The sequence below is a fragment of the Dendropsophus ebraccatus genome, chromosome 3 (genome assembly GCF_027789765.1).
Source record: "Dendropsophus ebraccatus isolate aDenEbr1 chromosome 3, aDenEbr1.pat, whole genome shotgun sequence".
Classification (NCBI taxonomy): domain Eukaryota; kingdom Metazoa; phylum Chordata; class Amphibia; order Anura; family Hylidae; genus Dendropsophus; species Dendropsophus ebraccatus.
Genome location: NC_091456.1, coordinates 154,322,226 through 154,345,450, shown reverse-complemented (window position 1 = coordinate 154,345,450; position 23,225 = coordinate 154,322,226). Strand labels below are relative to the sequence as shown.

General features: G+C 40.9%; 1 protein-coding gene across 6 annotated transcripts in view; it reads right to left on the bottom strand.

Moving 5' to 3' along the window:
• The window catches only part of PAM (peptidylglycine alpha-amidating monooxygenase), a 134,378-nt gene that overhangs the window by 78,803 nt on the left and 32,350 nt on the right, over positions 1-23,225 (bottom strand). For all 6 annotated transcript variants that reach the window (XM_069962967.1, XM_069962969.1, XM_069962971.1 and 3 more), the window contains 2 exons: positions 14,276-14,363; positions 145-230 (listed from right to left, as the gene is read on the bottom strand). In XM_069962967.1, coding sequence (XP_069819068.1) covers positions 145-230; positions 14,276-14,363 — 174 coding nt within the window. The remainder of the gene's footprint in view (positions 1-144; positions 231-14,275; positions 14,364-23,225) is intronic.

Genomic DNA, 23,225 nt, shown 5'->3' with positions numbered 1-23,225 from the left:
GTTTTCTATTCAGTTTTGCTCTGGGCCCTCATTTGCCTAAAATTTTCACTACGGTGGAACAATAACCATGTGGTTGCAAAAATAAACACAGTATTTACCTGTACAAATGTATCAGTAACAATAACGAAGTAAATAGCCCCGTACCTTTTGGAAGCTTGGTCGGTGGTGCGTTTCTTGCCCATGCATACATAATGCTCGATTTATCTGTGCAGGGTCCAGCTCCACAGTCCCTAAATAAAACATTGGTGTAATTATATTTATAAGTTAGATCACATATACAGTATATATTATTACACTAGTGAGCAATGGTTCAGTGTTTCCAGTCAGCTATGTGTGGTCACATTATCGAGTGGCCTGCAAAAAAATTACAGCTCAATGGTATAGTACAACAATTCTGACCTATAGACCTAGGTACACTAAACAAAGTACAGAGGCGGCAACATACAACATGGTGTCTGCCAGAGAAAAGCTAAAAAAAAACCCTTTTTCTGGCCCATGTTACTTCCTAATTTATGAGAGCAGTCCATTTATTTTTCTTTTAATAAACATTATTCAACAAGTTATATATCTATTTGCCATTTTTCACATGAAAAAAATTATATTTTTGATCCTTTTAAGCTTCTAAATCTGGATATACTATAGCAAGTGATTTATTGAAGCACTTTACCTTCTCCCAGCTGAGAGAGAAAGTACTAAAATAACTTCCCTAACCTGCCAAAACAGGTAATTGCTAGCTATGTGTTTGTACAGGGAACTTACTAGCAAATAAAGTTCTGTGATTACAGCAGCCTCTGCAATATTTCAAGGACAAAGGTGAGAGGAGAGGACTGTAATGTACTCTAACAAGCTGGCTGCACCTCCACTGTATCTATAACTTCTAGACAATGATAATTTCCTGTTAGGGTATTAGGAAGGACACAGAACATGGCTGAGCTTTAAAAGGAGAATAGTCCACAATCGTACTGCATTTATTACTACAGGTGTGCATTAAAGGGAAGGTGTCATCAAAAAATGACTTATAGTTTAAATAATGTTTTTATGTTAAACATTTTTTAAGAATTTTTTCTAATTTTCCATTTTACTATCTATACTATAAAATAATCCTGAAATCTTGCCTTTTTTTAATCTCACCACTACGGCTAAAACTAAGCCGAGACTTCATGTTGTATCTGTTGTGATGAAAGGAGGGTGCTGTTAAGTGATCTGTACAGCATTGCAGCAACATGTGACATCAGTAGATGGATAGCATCAATACCAGACAATAGCAACTTCCTGTGGAATGACCTTTTCACGGGTCACAGAGAGTACTCAATGATGTTTTACATTCATCTCAAGGGAACAGAGTATGTCTATTGTCGTCTATGTCCTTGAGTCTTGCTGTAAAGCACGTTACCAAATGCTGTTAAGGACAGCAAAGGTAATATGGTGGCCCCCATAACAATGTACAAAAAGTGAAATAAAAAAGTCATAATATAACAATAGATTAGAATAAAAGAACAAGTTTTAGTATCTGATTCTAATCAGTAAAAGAAAATTTGGATGACACATTCCTTTTAAAAGAACATTTTCACCTCAGGGGTGAGGCCAGTGGCATGCTGCAGAGTGCCCAGGAGATGGGATAGATCTGCATAGTATGTAAAGCAAATTGAACTGGGAAGTAAATGGCTGGGAGGACTGGAGTGGTGGTGCTGGCTGAATTTTATTTTATTTTTTTACGTATCACACCTTTAATTTTTTTTTTTAAATCTTTTTATAAATTTTTTCCATAGAAAATAATACACAGAAACATTTTTAAAAATAAAATAAAAATATTAGGAACCATAAAAAGGATTCTTAAAACTTTAGTACCTAATGGAAAAAGAGCTCCTACATGTACAGGGAAAATGTTCCCCTCCTGGTTATTTACAAACCAAATATCCTCATACCGCTATAAAGAGCATCAAACCGTACCCATCGCTACATGTGGCTGAAACACAAAAACACAAGCATTCACATCAATAGTATTTGTAAAGCAGAGCGACGCATTAAAGTCTCAAACTGAGCAATGGAGTCTGTTGGCACAGGATGCCGGCAAGGAAAAATAAATTCTCCACTGATATCCATCTCTAATTCATTTATCTGCCTTGAACAATTTTCTGGCTTCTACTTAGATCCCCCGCCCTCTTTTAATCAAAGCGGTAATTGGATCAGATATTGGCTAACATGCTATTACTACATACAATACATGGCAACGCTCCAAAGTTTGTTTTGCGTTTACCTACAAAGTCACAGATTTAGTTTCATCTGTTGAATCACTTGGCACGATTCCCTTGTCTACTCTCATTTAGGAATACCATAAACAGATGTGTTTAAAATACGAAAGAGAAAGATGTACGGAGAAAGATTTATCTACCGGCGTCGATGAAAAAGGCATTCATGTGCTAGACAGTGTTACTAAACAGCAAAAACTGCCAAAGCCATTAACACATTGGTACGATGGCTTATCGCGGGATCTGAAGAAGCCATCATGGGAGCGCTGAAGTGATTTATATACAGACGAAAGACTAAATAGATCAGATTATTGGTCTTGATTGCAGTAAAAACTTATTTTTAGGTCTAGTGATCAGTTAAAGAGCAGTTCCCGCTCAACGATACAATAAACCGGAATATAAAAGCTCTTTAATACTGTGCTCAGCTTCTTCTGAACGTTCTTGGTCTTCTACTTCTTTCCAACACATGCTGAGAGACGACCACAAATGGAAATCATTGCTATGACCATAAGCGTAGCCCAAATTTTCAGAAATCCTCAATTACATAAATTTGGATTTCTCTTTAGCTTCTTCCACATCTCTGTGCTCAGCTTCCCCTTTTGTCCTGTATGGATCACACACACTAGTGGCAGCCAATGAGAGAGAACGTAGAGGTCCTCTGTATGAAGCGGCTGAAGAAAATGATGATGTGTAGAGAGTATAGAATGGAGGAGCCTCATGTATTAAGACTGCCTGTGGGCTTAAAGTCTGTCTCAGAGACATGAAATCCATAATCTTCAAGGTTTAGGAGTGCTTCTTCCCCCCCACCGCTCAAGAAGAATCCCAAGGACCTTACAAACTAGGCTATGCTAATAAAAGCCATTAGGGCCGCAATGAAAATTATAGTACAACAAATGTATCTGCCTCCAGAGAATCCGTCTGGAGATATGGTCTGCAGCTGCTAAATAACACAGTAGACGCTACAAGGAAGTACAAGCCAATGAGTGTTTGTAAACAGTACAGATAACCTAGCTATTAAAGGTCAAAACTAATGAAAGCTTCAAGGCAACAATTTTCCAATATTCTGATCTTTAAACCTCGTCATTCCAGTGTTTATTTGCCAGACTTTGTAGCTTTGTAAGGTTTATTTGGTAGGATGTGTATTTTTCAAGTAGCAACTGAAATAATTCAACTGCAACTATTGGAAATCAGTAGAGACCATTACAAAAATCTAGATTACCACCAGATTACCTAGGAATTTCTAACACAAGTGTGATACAAAGGGTTGTCACCTTCAGAAATGTCTTAAAGCCCCCTTAAAGTCACCTATTGTTTACATCAAGTTTAGGACTATTTAGTAATATTTTTATTCTAGTTTAAAATTTTCTGATTTTAAAATTTTCAGATCTGTTCACTAAATACACTTTCAATGACTGTATGGGCACCTTCAAGGCCCTTTTATACAGGATGGTTAGTGCCAGTAATAAGTCAACGAACTGAGAAAAAACTGCCAATCACAGCTGCTGGGCAGAGCTTGCTGGTACTTATGAATGTCCAGGACTACTGGGCTCATGCACATAATGGAGAGGACTACTTAATGTCCATGTTATTCAGGGAGATATCTCTGGATCAGCTGCACAGAACAAAGTAAGTGATGCATCATTCTTTTCAGCTTCTCTGTCACTAGTTTATGCTACCCTTAAATAAGATCACCCCTGAACTCTATATATTGAAAGAGTCCCTGGCTCCGCTTCTCACCAATGATTGACTGTTTTAGCGACTTTCTGACTGAATGTTAGAGCTCCTAATTTTTGGTGACAGACCGGGTAGGGAGTCTCCCAGTACAAGGGGCTTAATAAAAAACCACACCTCTGTTTCTTCACAGCTGCGGAAGGGACATTAAGAAGCAAACTTCTTGGTCAGGCAAAGTACATGACCAGTTCTTGCCATATTATACTCTTGTATTCACATTTATATCTGCTAGTGCTATGGTCACCATCTTTATTGTTTATTTTTGTTTATAGAAAAAGAAATAATTATTTATTTATTTTTTAAAGTACATGAGCAAAAGCAAAAGCTTATTTAGAGTTGTCAGCTATTGCTGAATACACTATGTGAGACATGAGCAGATAGTTATCCCCCTATTCTGTGGCCAGTTGGGAACACCCCTTTAGGGTATAAACCCACACACCGTATATGCAGCGTATTTACTGCTGCGATACGCAGCAAACTCGCAGCAAACTCGCAGCAGATTAGATCTAAATAACTGAACACAGCATCAAATCTGTACCAACAAATCTGCTGCGTATTTGTTGTGTATCTGCTGCGTATACGGTGTGTGGGTTTATACCCTTAAGGAAGTTAATTACAGGAAATTACCATTAAAGCGGAACTATGAGCAGGTTAGATTAATCTAACTTGCCGGTAGCCCCCTATTCCACAGGATATGCCATAGAGGAATGTGTGTCTCTTACCTTCTCCCTTGGCGCTGTTCTGGTGCAGTCTGCTCCATGGTCTGGCGAGACCATTATGAGCACTGGGGAACCTATTATGAGCACTGCCCGCCCCCATAGCGCTGATCCAGCCTGCCTGCTTCATTGATTATAATTAGAAAGGGGCGGACTAGCCGAGGGTGGATGGGCACTATAGGGAGCAGTGCTATTAACAAGTGCCCCAGTGTTCCTAATGGTCTTACCGGACCGTGGAGCAAACTTCTAGCTGCAATGGAACATCGCTAAGGGGGAAGGTAAGAGACTTACCTTCCGCCTCTCAACATCTCCTGGGCATGGCTCCCTTTTAATCTGGTCAATCATTGTCTGCTGGACCTGGTTTTCTTGAAACATGTTTGTTTAAATTCCTTCAATGTCAATTAGAACATCAGAACAACAATGGATCCCTAAGACCAAATTCATAGCATCAAGAACAAACCCTGTGTCGTGAATTGAAGACATGACGTACATGTAACACAGACCAGCCTTAGTATTCATTTCAATTGGCAGCTGGATAACCTGGCACAATGGACACCTACATTCTGTTAAAGCAACAAATCTTATGGATTATAATACTTTAGAAGCAATACAGTAGGAGGTTTTGATCTGCCTCACAGAACCATGAGCTGGCATTATAAGGAGCGGCTCATAAATCCATCCAGCGCAGACCTCTGCACCGAGGATCATTCTTTAGCTATAAAAAAGGCAAGTCTATTTTTTACATGAAACAACTCGTGTGTGCCAAGGTCATCAATATTGCTGCTGCACATCATTCACTTCTAAAGAATATGGAAACTGTGGGAAGTACATCAACGATCTTGGCATTAACGCTGAACTGATCTAGCTTAATCCTCCTTTATCTGAAGATTACCGTGACGGAATAAGCCTGAAGCATGGATCCAGCTTGTCTTTGAACTATTTTTTTTTCTATATGCACACACACACACACACACACACACATCGGTTTTAAAATCATAAGCTTCATCCAGTCTGGGATGTTTGATAAAAGATTCAGCTGCCTCTTTAAATATGGTGTTCTGTGCTTGTAAAAATCCTGTATCTCCTCCTAATAGTCATAATTCAGCCTTCACTTGTAGTTATGATTGGTAGTCCTTCACGCTGTGTATATCTGTTATTCTATATTTATCACCATACACCAGTAAACTGGAAACTGGACAAGTTTATGAGGTTTCAATGACCGTCCACAGTCTATGATATAGGTGGTGGCACACACATACTGTTTAGTCAGCACTTGTCAGTCAATTTAACCTAGACAAATGTTGATCAGACAATTCGAGGCAGCAAACCTCCTGCCAAACATAAAAATGTGAGAGTGTTCCTGAATCCCCATATGTAGTGCAGTCTTTTCTTTAGAACCTCAGACATTTGTCTTCAGAAGACACTACTTAAAGGGGTTATCCAGCACTTGCACATTTTTTACATCTTTCTGCCATATAAAAAAAAAACCCAAACAAACATATGCTGACCTCTCCGCGCTCCCCTGGTGTCCGTTACTGTGTGTAGTCACTGTTACTTCAGAGACAAGCTCGGCTCGGGAGTGACAGCCCACTCAGCCAATCACCGACTGAGAGGAGACAGCGCAGCGACCAATGATTGGCTGAGTGGGCTGTCAATGTCAAGACAAGCTTGTCCCGGAAGTAACGGTGGCTACAGACAGTGGGGGGCATCGGAGAAACGAGGTAAGCCTATAATGTTTGTTATGTTTTCTTATATGGCAGCAAGATGTAAAAGATGTGCCAGATAACTCTTTAACCCGACATATTAACTTTCATAGGGACAACAATTTAGTCTACTGGTCTTTAAACAAAACCCTATATTTTAAAAAAACTATAGGACTTTTGATCTATTATTGTCACCAATTATTATTTAAAAAAAACGCAGCTCTCTGGCCCAGATTCCAGTCCACAACAGATTAGAGAAAGGTACCCAGCACTCACCAATCCGTTCAGAAGTTTATTCAGTGCAAAAATGCATTAAGATATACAGCAGTACGCATTTTGGCCAAGCATGGCCTTCATCAGCTTTGCAAGCACAGCTGCTGAAGGCCATGCTTGGCCAAAACGCGTACAGCAGTATATCTTGATGCATTTTTGCACTGAATAAACTTCTGAATGGATTGGTGAGTGCTGGGTACCTTTCTCTACATTTGCTGGACTTATCCACCACAAGCACCACCACCTCAAGGAGTGCCGTCCTTCTACCTCCTCATCATAAATTAGGCCATGTTCACATCTGAAAATAGCCTACATCTGTGGTATACATGGGCAATCTGTCAGAACGGGATGCCGACATATACCGTAGCATACCCATATCAAAGATCTCAATGGACAAAGTGCAGGTAGCTGCACTTTTGGTTTCAGGGAAAAAATAAAAAAAAACCTGTATATGCTTGGAAAGGTACCGAATGTAGTCACTACTACTCTAAGTTCAGTGCACTAAAGTCAATGGATTCAGCACAGGTTTAGATAGGTATATCGTTCTGCCATATTGCAGATGTATACCATAAACGGTGGCCACTTTCAGATGTGAACATTGCCCTAAATACTAAGTCCCGTGGTATATATATATGTGCTTTCTTATATTCAGATTAAAAAAAAACGCAGACAAAAACTTTTATTGAAATGTATCAACTGCAGCTGTCAGGGCCGTGGTGGAAAATGTCATATTTTGCTGCCATTATCTCTTACAAATTATCTCCCTTCAGCTCATGCTCGGCACATCGCCGCTTTTCTGCAAGTCTGTTGCCGTCAATGCCATTGACAACTGACATTTGGAATAGATAACAGAGCTGAGCTAACCGAGAAACTGGATGAACTCTAAATAGAAAATAGGGACGATGACTGGGAACGCAGAACCTGAAATTTTATTCTTAACACTATACACACACAAATGTATAATTTTGTGGTGCAGTTTAAAAAGTTTAAAAAAAAGCACACTGGTAATTCTACGTTCTAAAATAATCAATCTTATTATCTTATTTAGAGATTTATGTATAAAACACAAAAGAGTTTTTAATTTTTCATCTGTACAGATCCACAAAGGAGTTTTCCCCACTAACAACATTTGTCACCTCTCAACAGGAAAGATTAAAAATGAATGATTGCGCTGGGATCCCATCAATCAAGAGAACAGTGATCCCCAGTGCCCTGTGTGAATGGATCGGTAGTACGCCTGCAAGACTGTCACTCTATGCACAGTCAATGGAACTGATGGCGATTGCAGAGCACAGCCTCGAGCTATCCCAGTCCATCCCTAGTGAATATGGCGGTGGACACACAGGCACACTCCTGCTCCATTGACACATGTATAACTATTAACATCAACTATGCATAAACACATACATGATCTCTCCCATAATGGATTTATACCCAGGACCATATCTATAAGGGGACATTCTCAGCATTTAGGAGGTGAAAAAAAAAGTTTCTACATCTACAAAACGGAGGGTTTTATTTTTACTGTAAGAGCAGTGAGACTATAGAACTTTTATCCAAAGGAAGAGGTCACAATGTATTCATTAAGAGAGTCCAAAACAGGCCTGGATACATTTGTAAAGTGAATGATATCAGGTTGTATGAAAGGAGTTGTCTAAAATGCGGCAGCTGGCAGGGGGCAATTTGATTCAAAGTAGGAACTTACCTATCCCCGTGACCCTACCAGAAGGCATTTGCCCCGAGTTGTGATGACGGGGGGGGGGGGGGGGGGGGGGGGGGGGGAAGGCCTGTCCCAGCTGATGGAACGGCCACTCAGCCAATCAGTAACTGGAGCGGCATTCCATCCCAGTCACTGACTGGCCGAGTGGCCAGTCCATCAGCCAGGTGTTGATGCCGGAGATCCCAGAGCCTGGCGGGGAGAGGCAAGTTACTACTTTTTATCAATTACCCCCCCTTCCAGCTGCCGCATTTTCGAAATCTCCGGACTTCTCCTTTAGTTGTTAACACAGGGTTTTTTTCAGGGAGTTTTAGATCTGAAGCTAGGTGAGTGTGAAGTCTGCACAGAAATGTTACCTGTTTAGGTACAATAAAAGTATGGCATGATACGTAATGATGTTCTTTTCCTCTAGATCAACACTGCAGAATGACAGACTGAACTAAATAGATGTAGGGTGTTTTTTTTTCAGCCTAACAAACTGTATTACTAAGAACTCGGCACAGAATTTTACTTGTTTAGGTATAATAAAAAGTAGGATAGGTAAGCGTCCCACCGGTTTTGCATCTTTTGATGGATAGGCACATAAAATGTCAGTATTATGTAGTAGCTTGGTACTAGATTTGGGTAGTATACTATGGTTTGAAGTTTTCAAAAACAGTATATGGGGCTCCCTAAATTGTCCTAAAAATATACCCTGAATGAAATGAATTTACATTGATAAATAAAGTTATTTTTACTACTGTCCAGTAGCCTCTTTTCCTTTGGATACAAACTGTCTGCTCTGTTGTCAGCCCAACTTCCTGTCTGGTGTTTATCTCGTGGAGGACTTCCTGTTCCTGTGCACTGGACACTCTGAACAGTGATCCTGAGGTAGTACACCCTATGTGAGGTAGTCACTCTATGCACAGTCAATGAAACTGATGGAGACTGCAGAGCACAGCCTCAGGCTATCCCTGTCCATCCGTTAGACGTGAATATGGTGGTCACACAGGCACGCTCCTGCCCCACTGACACAGGACACTTAGAAATAATGATGCATAACACAAGAACATGGCTTTACCACCTCATAAATCACAAGTGGCATCACATACGGAATATTGTGTACAGTTTTGGCCACCAAACAACAAAACGGGAGAACTATGGGAGTAAGAAAGATTATCAAAATGAGGGTTATTTAGTTAGAAAAAAAAATGGCTGAGGAGGGATCTAATAACTATGTATAACCACATACAGATCTCTCCTATAATGGATTTATACACAGAACCATATCTATAAAAGGGGGCATCCTCAGCATCTACAGGCAAAAAAAATAAATAAATATCATGAAAATGTTACGTGTATTCCTTAATTATTATACAGAGATTTTTCTTCTGAGTCCCCCCCCCCCCCCCCACCCGGCACCTAGTAAGGAGTATTTACTTTACAATGGTGTTTTTGCCTTCCGTATAATAAAAGTGTGGCACGATATGTAAGCTTCCCATTTTATTTTGCCTTCCTCCTCATCAACACTGCAGGATGACAGACTGAACTGACTAGATGTCATTTTTTTCTTACAAACAGTAATAGGCTATGTTCACACTACGTAAAACTATGGCCGTAGTTTTGCAGTGTGTGACAAAGCTTTATGTTCATCGTATGCACACATCGTATGCGCTCCGGCCGGGATCCCATGCAGCGACGGATAAAACTGACATGTCCGTTTTCTGTGGCCGGAATTCAGTGAATTCCGGCCGCAGAAAACCCTGTCAGTTCACACAGTGAAGCGAGCGGCTCCGGCCGCTTGCTTATCTGTGCGCTATGGGAAGCTCTGATGCGGGCGCACGCTGATGCGCCCGCATCAGAGCTCCGTGGCCAGAAAGATTACCCGGGCGGTACTTAAGTACCGGCTGAGATGATCCGGCCAGAGACCGGCCGTTCCGTGACCCGGCCGGGGTCACGGAACGGCCGGTCTCTTACGTAGTGTGAACATAGCCTTAATATGAATGACAGAATTTTACTGGTTTAGGGATAGTAAAAAGTATAATCAGAAAACTTCCCACAGGGTTTTCAATCTTTTAATGGATAGGGACATAGCCTGGCAGTGTGATCTAGTTACCCAGTACTCAATTTAGGTCTAACATTATGTATTCTGTTTTGAAGTTGTCAAACATACTATATGGGGCATTTCTCCCAATAAGTTTGTCTGCTCTTTTGTCAGCCCAACTTCCTGTCTGATGTACATCTTGTAGATGACTTCCTGTTCCTGTGTACTGGACACTCTAGCCAGGAATTCAACCAACTCTACCCTCTACACTCTACACTACACACTATAACCCGTCCCACATAGTGGAAAGGAGATAGAATTGGCTGAAATCATAGCTAGAGTGTACACGGAACAGGAAGTCTGTTACAGGAAGTACACCAGACCGGAAGTAGGGCTTTATACAATGTGCACCAAAATCAGAAGGAAAGCAAAAAAGACCACACAAAGTAAAAAAACAAACAAACCTTACTTACCAATATAGGGTCATTTATCAGACATTGAAAATTCATCCTTGGAACGTCTTTCATCTTTTTATTTTAATTTTTTTTAAACTGAACAACTTTGATGCAACATGTGGCTCCAGCCAAAACCTATTAAGACTATCCATTACTAGTAAAATATTCATAGTACTTGCCCTTATAAATAGAGAAGGTTTGCCTTTCGTTTGGAGACAGAATAATCCCATTCTTAAACATCTCTTACCATATTCCTTGCATAAAGGAAGTGTAACAATTACCCTTTTCCCAGAAGACCTACCGACTGTTTGTTTTTCAACGAGAAGTTCAGGACATTTTGTCTTTTAAGCATCGCATTTCCATCAGCGTGCCAAAAGACGTAAATTAGGGGTGAGACCCGCTCAGAACAAGCATCAAAATCTGAACGGTAAAGTCATTTGCATTATTGAGGTTAAATAGAGATAGTCTCTAGGGGAAGCCGGTTAGCATCGGGCTGCATCACCGTTCCTATCAGCTGCATATTGGGAGTACACGTCACTGCTTTCCGCACACTGTTAATAAAACTATATAGGCATAACCCAATTACGAGCTGTGATGATGCCAGAATGGAAGGCAGAAGAAAAAGTATTACTAATGTATTAACCTTTTGGTGGGTTCAATTTTGCTTGTGTAAACACTATTCATTTGCATATAGGTCATACATATTAAAATAGCCATTCTGAATGTCACTAAATAATGCATATCATGGTTACATTAATCTGCACAATGAATGGGAAGGAATAAAAACTGTATACATAACTCAATAATATAAACATAAACCGTAAAGAAGCCTAAGACAGTCATTTACCAAGTGCAGACACCAAGCTTGCGCCTGCGGAGACGCGCACATTCATCATCACTGATCTCATTTGCGTCCGCCCCATTAAATGAAGGCAACCAGATTCAGGCATTTGCATTCACTAGTCTTAAGGGAACAGTATATACTTCTAAAAATAGATCTGATTTAACCACCCAACAAGGACCAAGACAGTGGATGCAGACGAGAACAGACCAAAGATGCCGAAGAGATCATTTGGGAAATGGTTATTACTGCTGTAATGCTGCTTTTCGCAGGTATGTAAAGGGGTAAATCCAAACAATGTAGACATTTTGTTGGATCTGGATTATATTTTGGTGGTTGTTTATTGAGTTTCTTTTAACCCTTAAAAGTCTGGCCTATTTTACACCAAGCAATTTACTTCCTTTTTTTTTTTTTTTTTATAGGTGCCATTCAAGAGTCATACCTTATTTATTTATTTATTTCACCAAGGTAGCCATACGAGGTCTTGGTTTTTTTAGGGACAAATTTTTTTTTATTGGCAGCATTTTGGGATTTATGTAACCTATTGATTAAAATCTTATTAGGCCGGGTTCACACTGCATTTTTGAAATCCGTTTAATGCAGAAAACAGATAGAAAAACGGATGAATCTGTTACAGCAGTTCAGATCCGTTTTTTCATTGACTTCTAAAAAAAGAAAAAAAAAAGGATCAAAATGCATCTGTTTTGTTTGCGTACAAAATGTGATCAAATAGGACGCAGCAGGGGAGCGTGGAATATATACATATCACAATCATGCTGTAAAAAGGCATAAGGGGGATCACTAAAAGGGTTGAAGGGGTTTTCCCATTGGACATTTTGTATAGAAGCCAGCCCTGGCTTATCATTCTGGCTAATAGAGTGGAAACTAATATATAGGTCCTATCTATTATGTCTATATTCCTCAAAGGGACACTAGATGCATCTAACCTAATGATAGGTCCCTATTGTGCACGGGGTGATGAGAATAAAGTCTTTTACCTTCATCCTCGGCATCGTTCCCGTACAGCTTGTAGTGTAATCCTGTGTCCGGTGCCATTTGGAGCACTGTGGGTAGGACTACTGTGCCCAGAGTGCCGATCTGACCCCTAACCGCCCCTTCTAATAATTATCAGCAGAGAGGGCAGTCTGGGGACAGGCCGGACCAGTGATCTGGGGGTGAAAACAGCCTTACCAGATGCAGGATTACACTACAAACTGCACGGGAACGGCGCTGGTGACGAACGTAAGAGACTAAGCTTCCTATTGCATACAGGTATCAGTAGGTTAGGTGCGTCCAACCTGCTGATAGTTTCCCTTTAATAGGTTGTAAAGTAAGCCATAGAAACAAAGGGCTGCAGTGGCCATATTACTCAACAGTAGCTGGGGGTGCACATACACAGTAGGTGGTATCTATGTGACAATGCTGGATCTACAAAAGGTGGTGTAAATGCAGAATTATCATCCAAATGTCAGCCTTACAACAATACCAGGTCCAAGAAATTATTTATTATATCAGAAGACTCCATGAATAATAAATGCAATGATCTTCAAAAAGCATTTCTACTACAAGACATAAGAATTCAGAATTTAAAGAAATAGCAAGTACCATATTTTCCATATTTTCCCGTGTATAAGGCGACTGGGCGTATAAGATAACCCCTGACTTTCAAGCAGATTGTCAGGGGTTCGCCTTTTACACCGGAAAATGTTAACTGCAGCTAAATTTAAAAAAAAAACAAAAAAACCCCATTTAACTCACCTAGGGCCCGTTCCCGACCTCCGTGCACCTCCGGTACCGTTCCCGGAGATCACCGAACCTCTCCCTAGCAGCCAAGCGTCTCATCGGAGAGGCTCGGAAATGCTCGGCTGCCGGGAGAGCTTCGGGAGAATGAGAGGCGCGCCGGAAGTTGCCGAAGCAACTTGAGATTAGATGAGACGCTCGGCTGCTAGGGAGAGGTTCATGCAATCTCAGTCTCCGGCGCAGGTAGTGTACGTCACACTGCCTGTGCTGGGAACGGTATCGGTGGCAGGGACCGGGCCCTAGGTAAATTAAATGTTTTTTTTTTTATAGTGGTCACCCAATAAGGTGGGGATGGAGCCATTTTTGAGCCCCCCCACCGTATGGGGCAACCATACCCGGCGTATAAGACGACCCCCGATTTTAACCCCAATTTTTCAAGGTTAAAAAGTCATATTATACGGTACTAATAATGTTTGTTTTAGTTATTCTTTGTTTTTGTTTTTTTACTGCCAACTGCAGTAATGTGACAACAGGTTTCCCCTCCGTACTGGTTGTCACATTCAAATTATCTTATCAGCAAAGAACAACAAATTGTCACTTTGTTATTAACAAAACAGATGTTAAACTTATAAAGCAACAATAGTTGTCAGGTGCTGAAAAAAATGACAAGTAAAAAGGAGCACAAAAATGGCAAGTTCTCCGAAATAGAAAATAGGCCAACATGTGAAGAAAAAGAAATGCGATGAGTGCTATTTGATGGAAGAAATGTGAATTATATATTGTCTATTTACTCATCCAAAACTGACAGATTACTGAGAGCCACATACCAGTATTCTTCGGTGGAAGCGGGGGAGCTGCATCCAAACAGGAGCATGTGATGTGTGGTATCCATATTGGCATGAGGCCTGAAGTCAACTAAAATAAAAAGAACACAATGTGGATTTCTCAATAAAAATAGCATTACATTTCATATACTGTCAAAGATTCTACATAAGTGACACCATCTAGTCATCGCTAGCAGGTTCCCCCTGAATAATAGAGGCAATTGGAGACTACTGACACAAGTTTTACTATGTATTACGCTGTAACTTTATTATTCATTCAGCTGAATATTGAGTCTTTTTATGATGATCGTGCAATTCTAGCCATACAATAGTTACATATTCTTTGTTACTTTTTAGGGTAATAGAAAACAAGAATATTGTGACATACTGCATTAATCCAGGTTGGTATTAAAAACATTTACTTTCTTGTTTTACACAAATAATGTCCATATCCATATAAAATAATCCCAGCTTTAACACCAGCCATGAGATCAGCCTTAATGGGCTGACACTTAGGCCTCATTCACATGATCCATGCCGCGACACGGATCCATTATCGTGGCACAGATCTCCCAAAGTGCACCCCCGCCGCCCGGGAACAGAGATGACAGGAGCGCAGAAGACAACTACTCGTCTACTCCCCCCATGCCGGCCTGTTGATTGTTCACCAGCACAGGGGAAATAGGCGAGTTGTTGTCTTCTGTCATCTCTGCTTCAGGGCGGCGGGGGGGATCCGTGCCATGATCCGCATTAGAACATGTCCTATTAGATCATGTGAAGGGTTGCATTCACTTGAATGGTTCCTAAAATTGTCCATGGTGGCAGATCCACAACGATGGACAATTTTATGGGTCGTGTGAATGCAGCCTTATTGTTGCAGCACATTTCTGCTTTACTGTAGAGACTGTGACACATTGAGACAACTCCTTAAACTTAAAACTTAGAGGGTGGGTGAATTACAGCCGTTTGTATCGCTTTAGACCTAAAGAAGGCATAGAGGTAAGACACTATGGGGGAGATTTATCAAACATGGTATAAAGTAAAGCTGGCTCAGTTGCCCCTAGCAACCAATCAGATTCCACTTTTAATTTTCCAAAGAGTCTGGGAGGAATGAAAAGTGGAATCTGATTGGTTGCTAGGGGCAACTGGGCCAGTTTCACTTTACACCATGTTTGATAAATCTGTGTGTGTGTGTGTGTGTGTGTGTATGTGTGATTTATATATATATATATATATATATATATATATATATATATATATATATATATATATATATATATAAACGTCCCATCACTTCTTGATGTTTTCTGGGGGGAGGGAGTTGTACTACACCACTTTGTGGGGACTATAATAATCAATTACATTTCCCTATTAAGTGACCTGCATTGATTGCAACTGCCATAAAGCGCACACATCCTGCTGCACTGTCCAAACAGATGACAAAGGACTTGTGTGCCTCCAGCATGGTCTCTCCAGGGATGTTTTTTAATTGCAAAAAAAAAGAGACATTCCCTTTAAAGGGTTATTAAAATACAGTACTCCATAGGTTCACCAACTGTATTTATTTGGTACTGTTTGCTGTATTTATTTGGTACCCAAGTATTATTCTGCATCTGGAACGGTCACAGTGGAAGTTCACCAGGGTCTTGATAGACTAAATATCTGTCACTATTCACTGTGTCTCCAATATTCATGTTCATGACTTGATCACCAGGGGAGGGATAAGGCAAGACACTATGCCACCCTGTCCTTTCTGTATAATATGACAGGGGAAAAAGAAGACTCAGTTCATCTGACAGATACTGACAACAACCTGTTTACTAAAATCCCAAAGATGCTGTTCCCATGCCCCATGTCATGTCAGATCAAGGAATAAACATTCTGTAACTGTCCATAGCTTTAATGGACCAGCAGCTGAATCAATAGATGGCATAAATAAATTTGTTGTAGATTTTCCCAATTAAAGGGGATGTCTAGGCTAGGCTTTTTTTTACTATGTGACCCTAGCTGCTTTAAAAATAATAAAAAAGTTGTACACTTATCCGACCACCCGCTTCCCTGCCACCACTGATGTCCTAACAGCAGATTTTCTACTGCACAAAATCTGCAGAATATCTGCCCCATGTGAACATACCCTAAAGCTAGGGCAACACTGCAACTGGGTAGAACTACTCATTGCATTGAGCCATGAAGTGAGGGTATGTGCAGACAGATAACTTCCAGCAGATTCTGTGTGCGCTCCCGCTTGAAGTTCTGCCCGTCCCATGGGCTTCATTCTATGCTTAGGCAGATTGCGCTGTCCGCCACAAAGAATTGACAATGCTTTGGGCGGACGTTGGAATCTACCTGCGCACAGAATGGAGCCTATGGGACCAGCGGAGCTTCAAGTGGGAGCACAGGGGGGGCAAGCGACAGAATCCGCTGGAAGCTATCCGTGCGAATTCTGTAGTGTGCACATACCCTAACAGCTGTAGTCCAGATTGTACACAACCCAATGCATGTAACCCAAAAGTCGGTGGTGTGGCCTTGGCCATTTCCTAGATTTGTTTTTACCGATTTGATAATGGAAGGAGTAATTTTTTTTTCTAAAATGCTTCTATTTCCGGATTGTACTTTTTTTTTTTTTTTTAATAGCACCATAATATGGGTGCTGTCCTCTTGCCCAAGATGTTTTAAACAGCATTTAGTGACTTGCTTTATGCCAAGCCTCATAAACCTTAACACAGTAACCATCTCCAGACTCTAATCTCTGTATGGGACACATCTGTGAGCATGCTCCGTGGGTTCATTCCACAGGGACGGGAGTTGCGAAATACAGCGATTGTGTATACCCCCTGTTATCTATATACTGGTGTCACCTTTCACTTTACTCCTGTCTGTGGTGAAAAGGATGAAACTCCTCTCAGCTTAGTTTTAAACCTAGTGACCAAAATGCAAAAAAAATAAAAAACACCATAAAAATTTTAACATACAAACTTTATTTAGTTTTCTTTTGATACATTTCCTTTAAAGTCTACTTCACCATAGCATATGAGCTCAGTTTTGTTTGCCAAGGATCATGGCAAGATAAAACCCATTATGCCCATAAAGGACCAAATCTAAAAAGGTTGAATTAGGTTACCATAAGTCAATGTAAAGCTTTGTAACTCAAAAAACCTACAGTTAGCCATTACCAATTATTAAATATTATCCATAAACACTGAAGATAATGTAAACCTCATTTCTATACAAAATGAGTGCTCAACGTGCAATCTGACTATGTACAAGACAAGCATGATATAGCAGACAATAAGCTCTAAAGAGGAACAATGCTCACCAGGAAACAGCTGCCTCTAGTAACAAAACAAATAGGAAATCTAAATATGGTTCTCAGTATCATAAAGAGAAATAAAAACATGCTATACACAATATAACAGGAAAGGCTGAAAGATTTTGTCCCCTGTTATATTTACTTACAATAGAAATAAAAAATTGCTTCTGCCAGTTTGGGCAGGCCAAATTAAAGGAGAAGTCCCTAGAAACTAAAAAATGACAGGAAGGCAGGGGGTGTGGAAACATAATAAAGTATACTTACCCATCCTCGTGCCCCATAGCGCCCGGTTCTCACTGACAGCCACTGGCCTCCTGGTGTTCTAGTTCTGAAACCACCATATATTTATTTGTTTAGTCTTTGTTCTGTAGTTCCAGGTTGTACTTCCTGGTAGAGCAGTTGCTCAGTACTACAATTCCCAAAATGCACTGTTTTTCCCTCATCAATGTCCTCCCACACCATATACAGCCCTCCCACACCATTCCTGCCAGTTCTCTGCCAAAAGCTGTAGCAAAACTTCAAAATTTCGCTGCAGACTATTGCACAGTGAGATGCAGCACCTGCTGCATCTACTCACTATCTGCTCTTTCTGTAGCCTCATTCCTCATAAGGCAGCATGTTGTTAACACATCTCACTTTCCCTAAATATACACATAAATCTTTATTGGGACATGTGTATATGACAGGAAGATGGTGATGTAGGCTGGAGGGGCAGGTCAGAGATGACAATATGACCCAAATGTGGGGCAGTAATGCCCCTTTAATTAAAGGCAAGCATTTGTATTTGTTTTATTTGGAGCAGCAAAACACCCTCCAAAACCCTCAGACTTGATGAGGTTTATGTTCATAACTCTGGATATACATATATAAACGTGACTAAATGATCCACAACAATTGTTCGTTTAAATAATTTACCGCACTTTTGTTTATATAAAGTTTGCACCAAGAGAACACAGTGATCAGAAGAGACGCCAACAAACACACAGGATTTCAAGTATTTCCACATTCCTCATAAACCCCTATCTGGCTCCCAGTGATTTTCATTTGCTTCCAAATTTGTATGTTGATGGAGGAAGCACATTTCAGGCTGTTATCGGGCAGGTTTGCCAAGAATTGAAACTTGGCAGTAAAACAAATAATAATCATATTATAGGAACAAGATTTTTTTTTGCCAACCATGAAAGTACACAACAAATGTAAAAGTAAAAATCAAAACGCCGCTGCTCCATCTGACAAGTACTCAATGGAGAAACCAGGCGCAGCTGACTGCAAGGAAATGCACATATAGAATACAATGGGAAAAGGATCTTCTCTATTTTCTTACCTTCAGACTTGCCAACCATATTAGTTAAAATGCTGAATGTGCTAAAATCTTTCATATACTGCTCAAACAAATAAAGGGAACACACAAATAACACAAACTAGATCTGAATGAATGAAATATTCTCATTGAATACTTTGTTCTGTACAAAATTGTATGTGCGGACGACAAAATCACACAAAAATCATCAATGGAATTCAAATTTATTAAGCAATGGAGGCCTTGGAGTCTCACTGGCCTGTCTCCTGGTAGAGCCTGCAGCCTCTGGACACTGCGCTGAAAGACACAGCAAACCTTCTTGCCACAGCTCGCATTGATGTGTCATCCTGGATGAGCTGCACTACCTGAGCCACTTGTGTGGGTTGTAGAGTCTGTCTCAAGCTACGAGTGTGAAAGCACCACCTACATTTAAAAGTGGCCAAAACATCAGCCAGAAAGCATAGGTACTGAGTGATTTACAGAAGTTTGATTCACGTGGAGTTATATTGTGTTGTTAAAGTGTTCCCTTATTTTTTTGAGCAGTGTATTTAAATTGTTATCTACCCTACAGCAACTCACTATGCCTGACCAGCGCCCTTAAGGCAACAGTCACAATACCCCAATAACAGGACCAGAGAGAATTCATATGAAACCCAGTCACAATTCTTGAGCTGTCTACAGTGTATAATGGTACTAGGCCAGCCTGTGGATTCCCAGCAGAATTAACCTTCACTAAAATTTGCTTCAACAACTGGAAGCATCTGACTAAGAAAGAGACATCTGTATAACTGCACAAAATGACTTAATACCTGAATAGCCAATGTATAATAAGCTGATTGTAAAGAACCTATTTAAAGGGAACCCAGCTCCCTGAGGGAGTGTGACTTGGCCCCAGTACCCAATAGCAGTACCTTATAGCTCTCTGAAGCTGTGTTCAGGAGTCTCCGGCAGGGCAACAATTTAAAAAAAATAAATAAAAATACTACCTTTAATGCTTGGTCCCAACTAGACATGAGGGAGGAGCCACAGTGGCATGTAGTCCCAATGGCTCCGCCCTCTTTCCAGCCACTGATTGGCAGCCAGAGTGCTGGCCTTTGCATTAAGTTTCAAGAGCTCAGGCTGACAATCAAGTATGAGTGGTTAGGAGCAGGGCAGAGGCAGTGTGACTACATGCCACTTTGGCCCCACCCTCATGACTAATTACCAGAAGCCAGGATTTTTTTTAAATTGTCACCCTGTCGGGTACAGTGTAGATCAACTGCGCTTGGCAGCTATAAGTACTGAGGCCAGGTCACACTCCATCAGGGAGGTGATTGTTTTCCTTTAAATTCATCATAGACACAAGGAAATGTAAACAGTGCAGCTGTGCCAGAATGGCCGCTGTCTGAGGTGATTGACCCAGTTGGTACTGCAATACCGGCCAGGTGAACATCACTTCTTTTTAACTGGAATGCAGGCACATTTGGGTGTATCCGCGCTCCAATTAGCCATAGCAGACAATGTAAAGTACGGCTGGAATAGCAGCCGCATAAAATAGACATGCCAGTTTTCTGTGCGGCTGCATGGAATCCTGGCTGGAGTGTATTCAGTGTGTATACACTCCGGCTGGGATTCCACAGTAGGTAATGCAATAGGCCGTTGTTGCAAACCTGCAACAATGTCCGTTGTTTAATTTAAAAAAATACATAGTGTGAATGAGGCCTTAATGCTATATAAAATAAACAAAACTAATGACAAAGAGAGGATGTCGATGATTAGAAAAATATGGCTGTCTTTTCCCTCAAGAACAGCACCACCATTTGGCAGCATCTGCATGGCACTGGGATGTAATATGGGATAAAGTCAATGCATGAAAATCACATGCTTTTTCTAGGAAAAAAGCAGCCTTCTTTATCTAATCTCATACAGTCCCTAGAATATCTATATGCATTAAACAGTCGGATTTGCAATCCTAGAGAGAATTCTAACCTCTAAATGTTAGCTCCCAAGCATTACTCATTGTTTGCAAGAGAGGGCAATGAATTTGAAGAGAACATTAAACCGGCACTATGAGAAGGTTTGGGCCATCAAACCTGCTGATATGCGCAAGCTGCTATTTACCCCAGGATTCCTGGGCTGTCCTTCGTGTTCCTGTGGGGTTTGGTATACTGATGTTTTACTCTAATTGCTGGTATGCTAATTAGCGGGTTCGGAGCATTTGGGGCGTTCCCCATGCTCCCAGAGCACCCGCTCGGCCCGTCTAGCCTGCCCCCTCCCAACCCGCCCACTATACATATTCATATATATGCATAGCTAGGCCACTTGTTAGGCTGGCTTCACACTGCGTTTTTTTTTTTTTTGCAAAAAATGGATGAAAAAAACGGATGCAGTCCGTTTTTTTTAAAAATGGAAGTCAATGGAAAAACGTATCAAAACGGATGCACACAAATGCATCCTTTTTTTTGCAAAAAACGGATTAAAAAAAACGGATTGCAGGCTGCTTCCTGTACATGCGCCGTAACAAGCGGCCTAGCTATGCATATATATGAATATGCATAGTGGGCGGCTGGGAGAGGGCAGGCTAGGTGGGCCGAGCGGGTGCCTTGGGAGCATGGGGAACGCCCCAAATGCTCCGAACCCGCTAATTAGCATACCAGCAATTAGACAAAAACATCAGTATACCGAACCCCACAGGAAGAAGAAGGACAGCCCAGGAATCCTGAAGTAAATAGCGACTGGCTCACATCAGCAGGTTTAATGGCCTGAACCTGCTGATAGTGCCGTTTTAACTTAAAGAGCCTTACAGGCCATGCACTGATTTTTTGGGGGGAAAAAGCATGCAAAGCAGCTCTCTTTTAGAAGGAAAATAGATGGCTCTCTACTGCCACCTAAGGGACGTGGCTTTCCTGTAATTCATGACCACAGTTGAACAGCCAAACCATAATCTCCTCCAAAAGAAAACCATTATCTCCTTCATCTGTAAAATCTCAGACTTATGGTCCCCATCAATATAATATGGTAGGGTGCTGGGTGGCTATTGGAGAGGACTGTAGGAAATCAGATCTTACAAGGATTGTGAAACGGCAGGCAGCAACAAAACCCCCCACAAAGGTCAAAACACATTTTCTAAATGTATAAATCTCCATAAAAATAATAATAGTTTACAGTTTATCTACGATAACAGAAACAACCATGGAAGATATAATAAAATTATGCTGTAAAACTATATTACTGCCATTGATTCTTTCCCCCGCTCTATGGCATGTATTAAATTGTGACATACTGCAGGTTCAATCAGTCACCATAGAGAACAGCAGACATTTGTTTACTGGCCAGTCATGTGAGGGAAATCTATGGATGAAGATGACAGCTACATTTCTTGGCTGAGTAGCCAGTTGTCAGGCTCAATTCCTCCAAGTGTCTCTAAGACACCCTATAGCCATTAATATTTTCTGCAAACTATAAAATAAACTGCCAGTACAGTGATGTGAGAAAGTGTGTCACCCTGCGAATCTGCAGCTTTACAAATCGGGACATCATTACTATTCATCTGGATAGTCTGCAGCCTTCCCTTGTCAAAAAAATAAACCACATATATATAGACTAGGTCCCATAATATTCCCTGCTGTTCATTACCTACCACCACCTCTACAGAACAGGAGAACCTATGACATTTCCATCTGGAACATTCACATTTGTGTCAAAGAGAGAAGATGACTCTACTGACCTCCGATGAGTCACTTGTCCGAGCTCATCATCTTAGTTAGGGTTATACATTTAAAGCTGACTATAAAATATGCTGGAGCCCATCTATCCACATGCAGAACACTAAACAGTGCTATAAATTCTGGGACAACCAGACATAAAATTATATACTTGTATAAGAATGTCCGCGCCTGGAAGATATTCACACTCAAAGAAACCAACTGTTTAAAGCAACACTGTACCCACAATCCTCCCCCCCCACACACACACACCTCTTATACCTTCAGATAGCTGCTTTTAATCCCAGATCTGTCCTGGGCTCCATTTGGCAGGTGATGCAGTTATTGTCCTAAAAAATAACTTTAAAACTTGCAGCCTTGTGTCAAATTAGTGTGGCCTAGAGTGTCTGTGCCCTAGGCTTGCACCACCTCTCCGTCCCTCCTCCTCACCCTCTTCACCATTAAGAATGCCCCTGAGTGGGATCTCTCCTATTCATCACTTGTCTGAACAATGCACAGATGCCTTAACAATCCAGCACATGTGCAGTGTTCAGAAAAGTGATGATTATGAGATATCCTGCCTGGGGCATTCCTAATGGTGAAGAGGGCGGGGAGGAAGGATGGAGAGGCGTTGCAGGCCTAGGGCATAGACAATCTAGG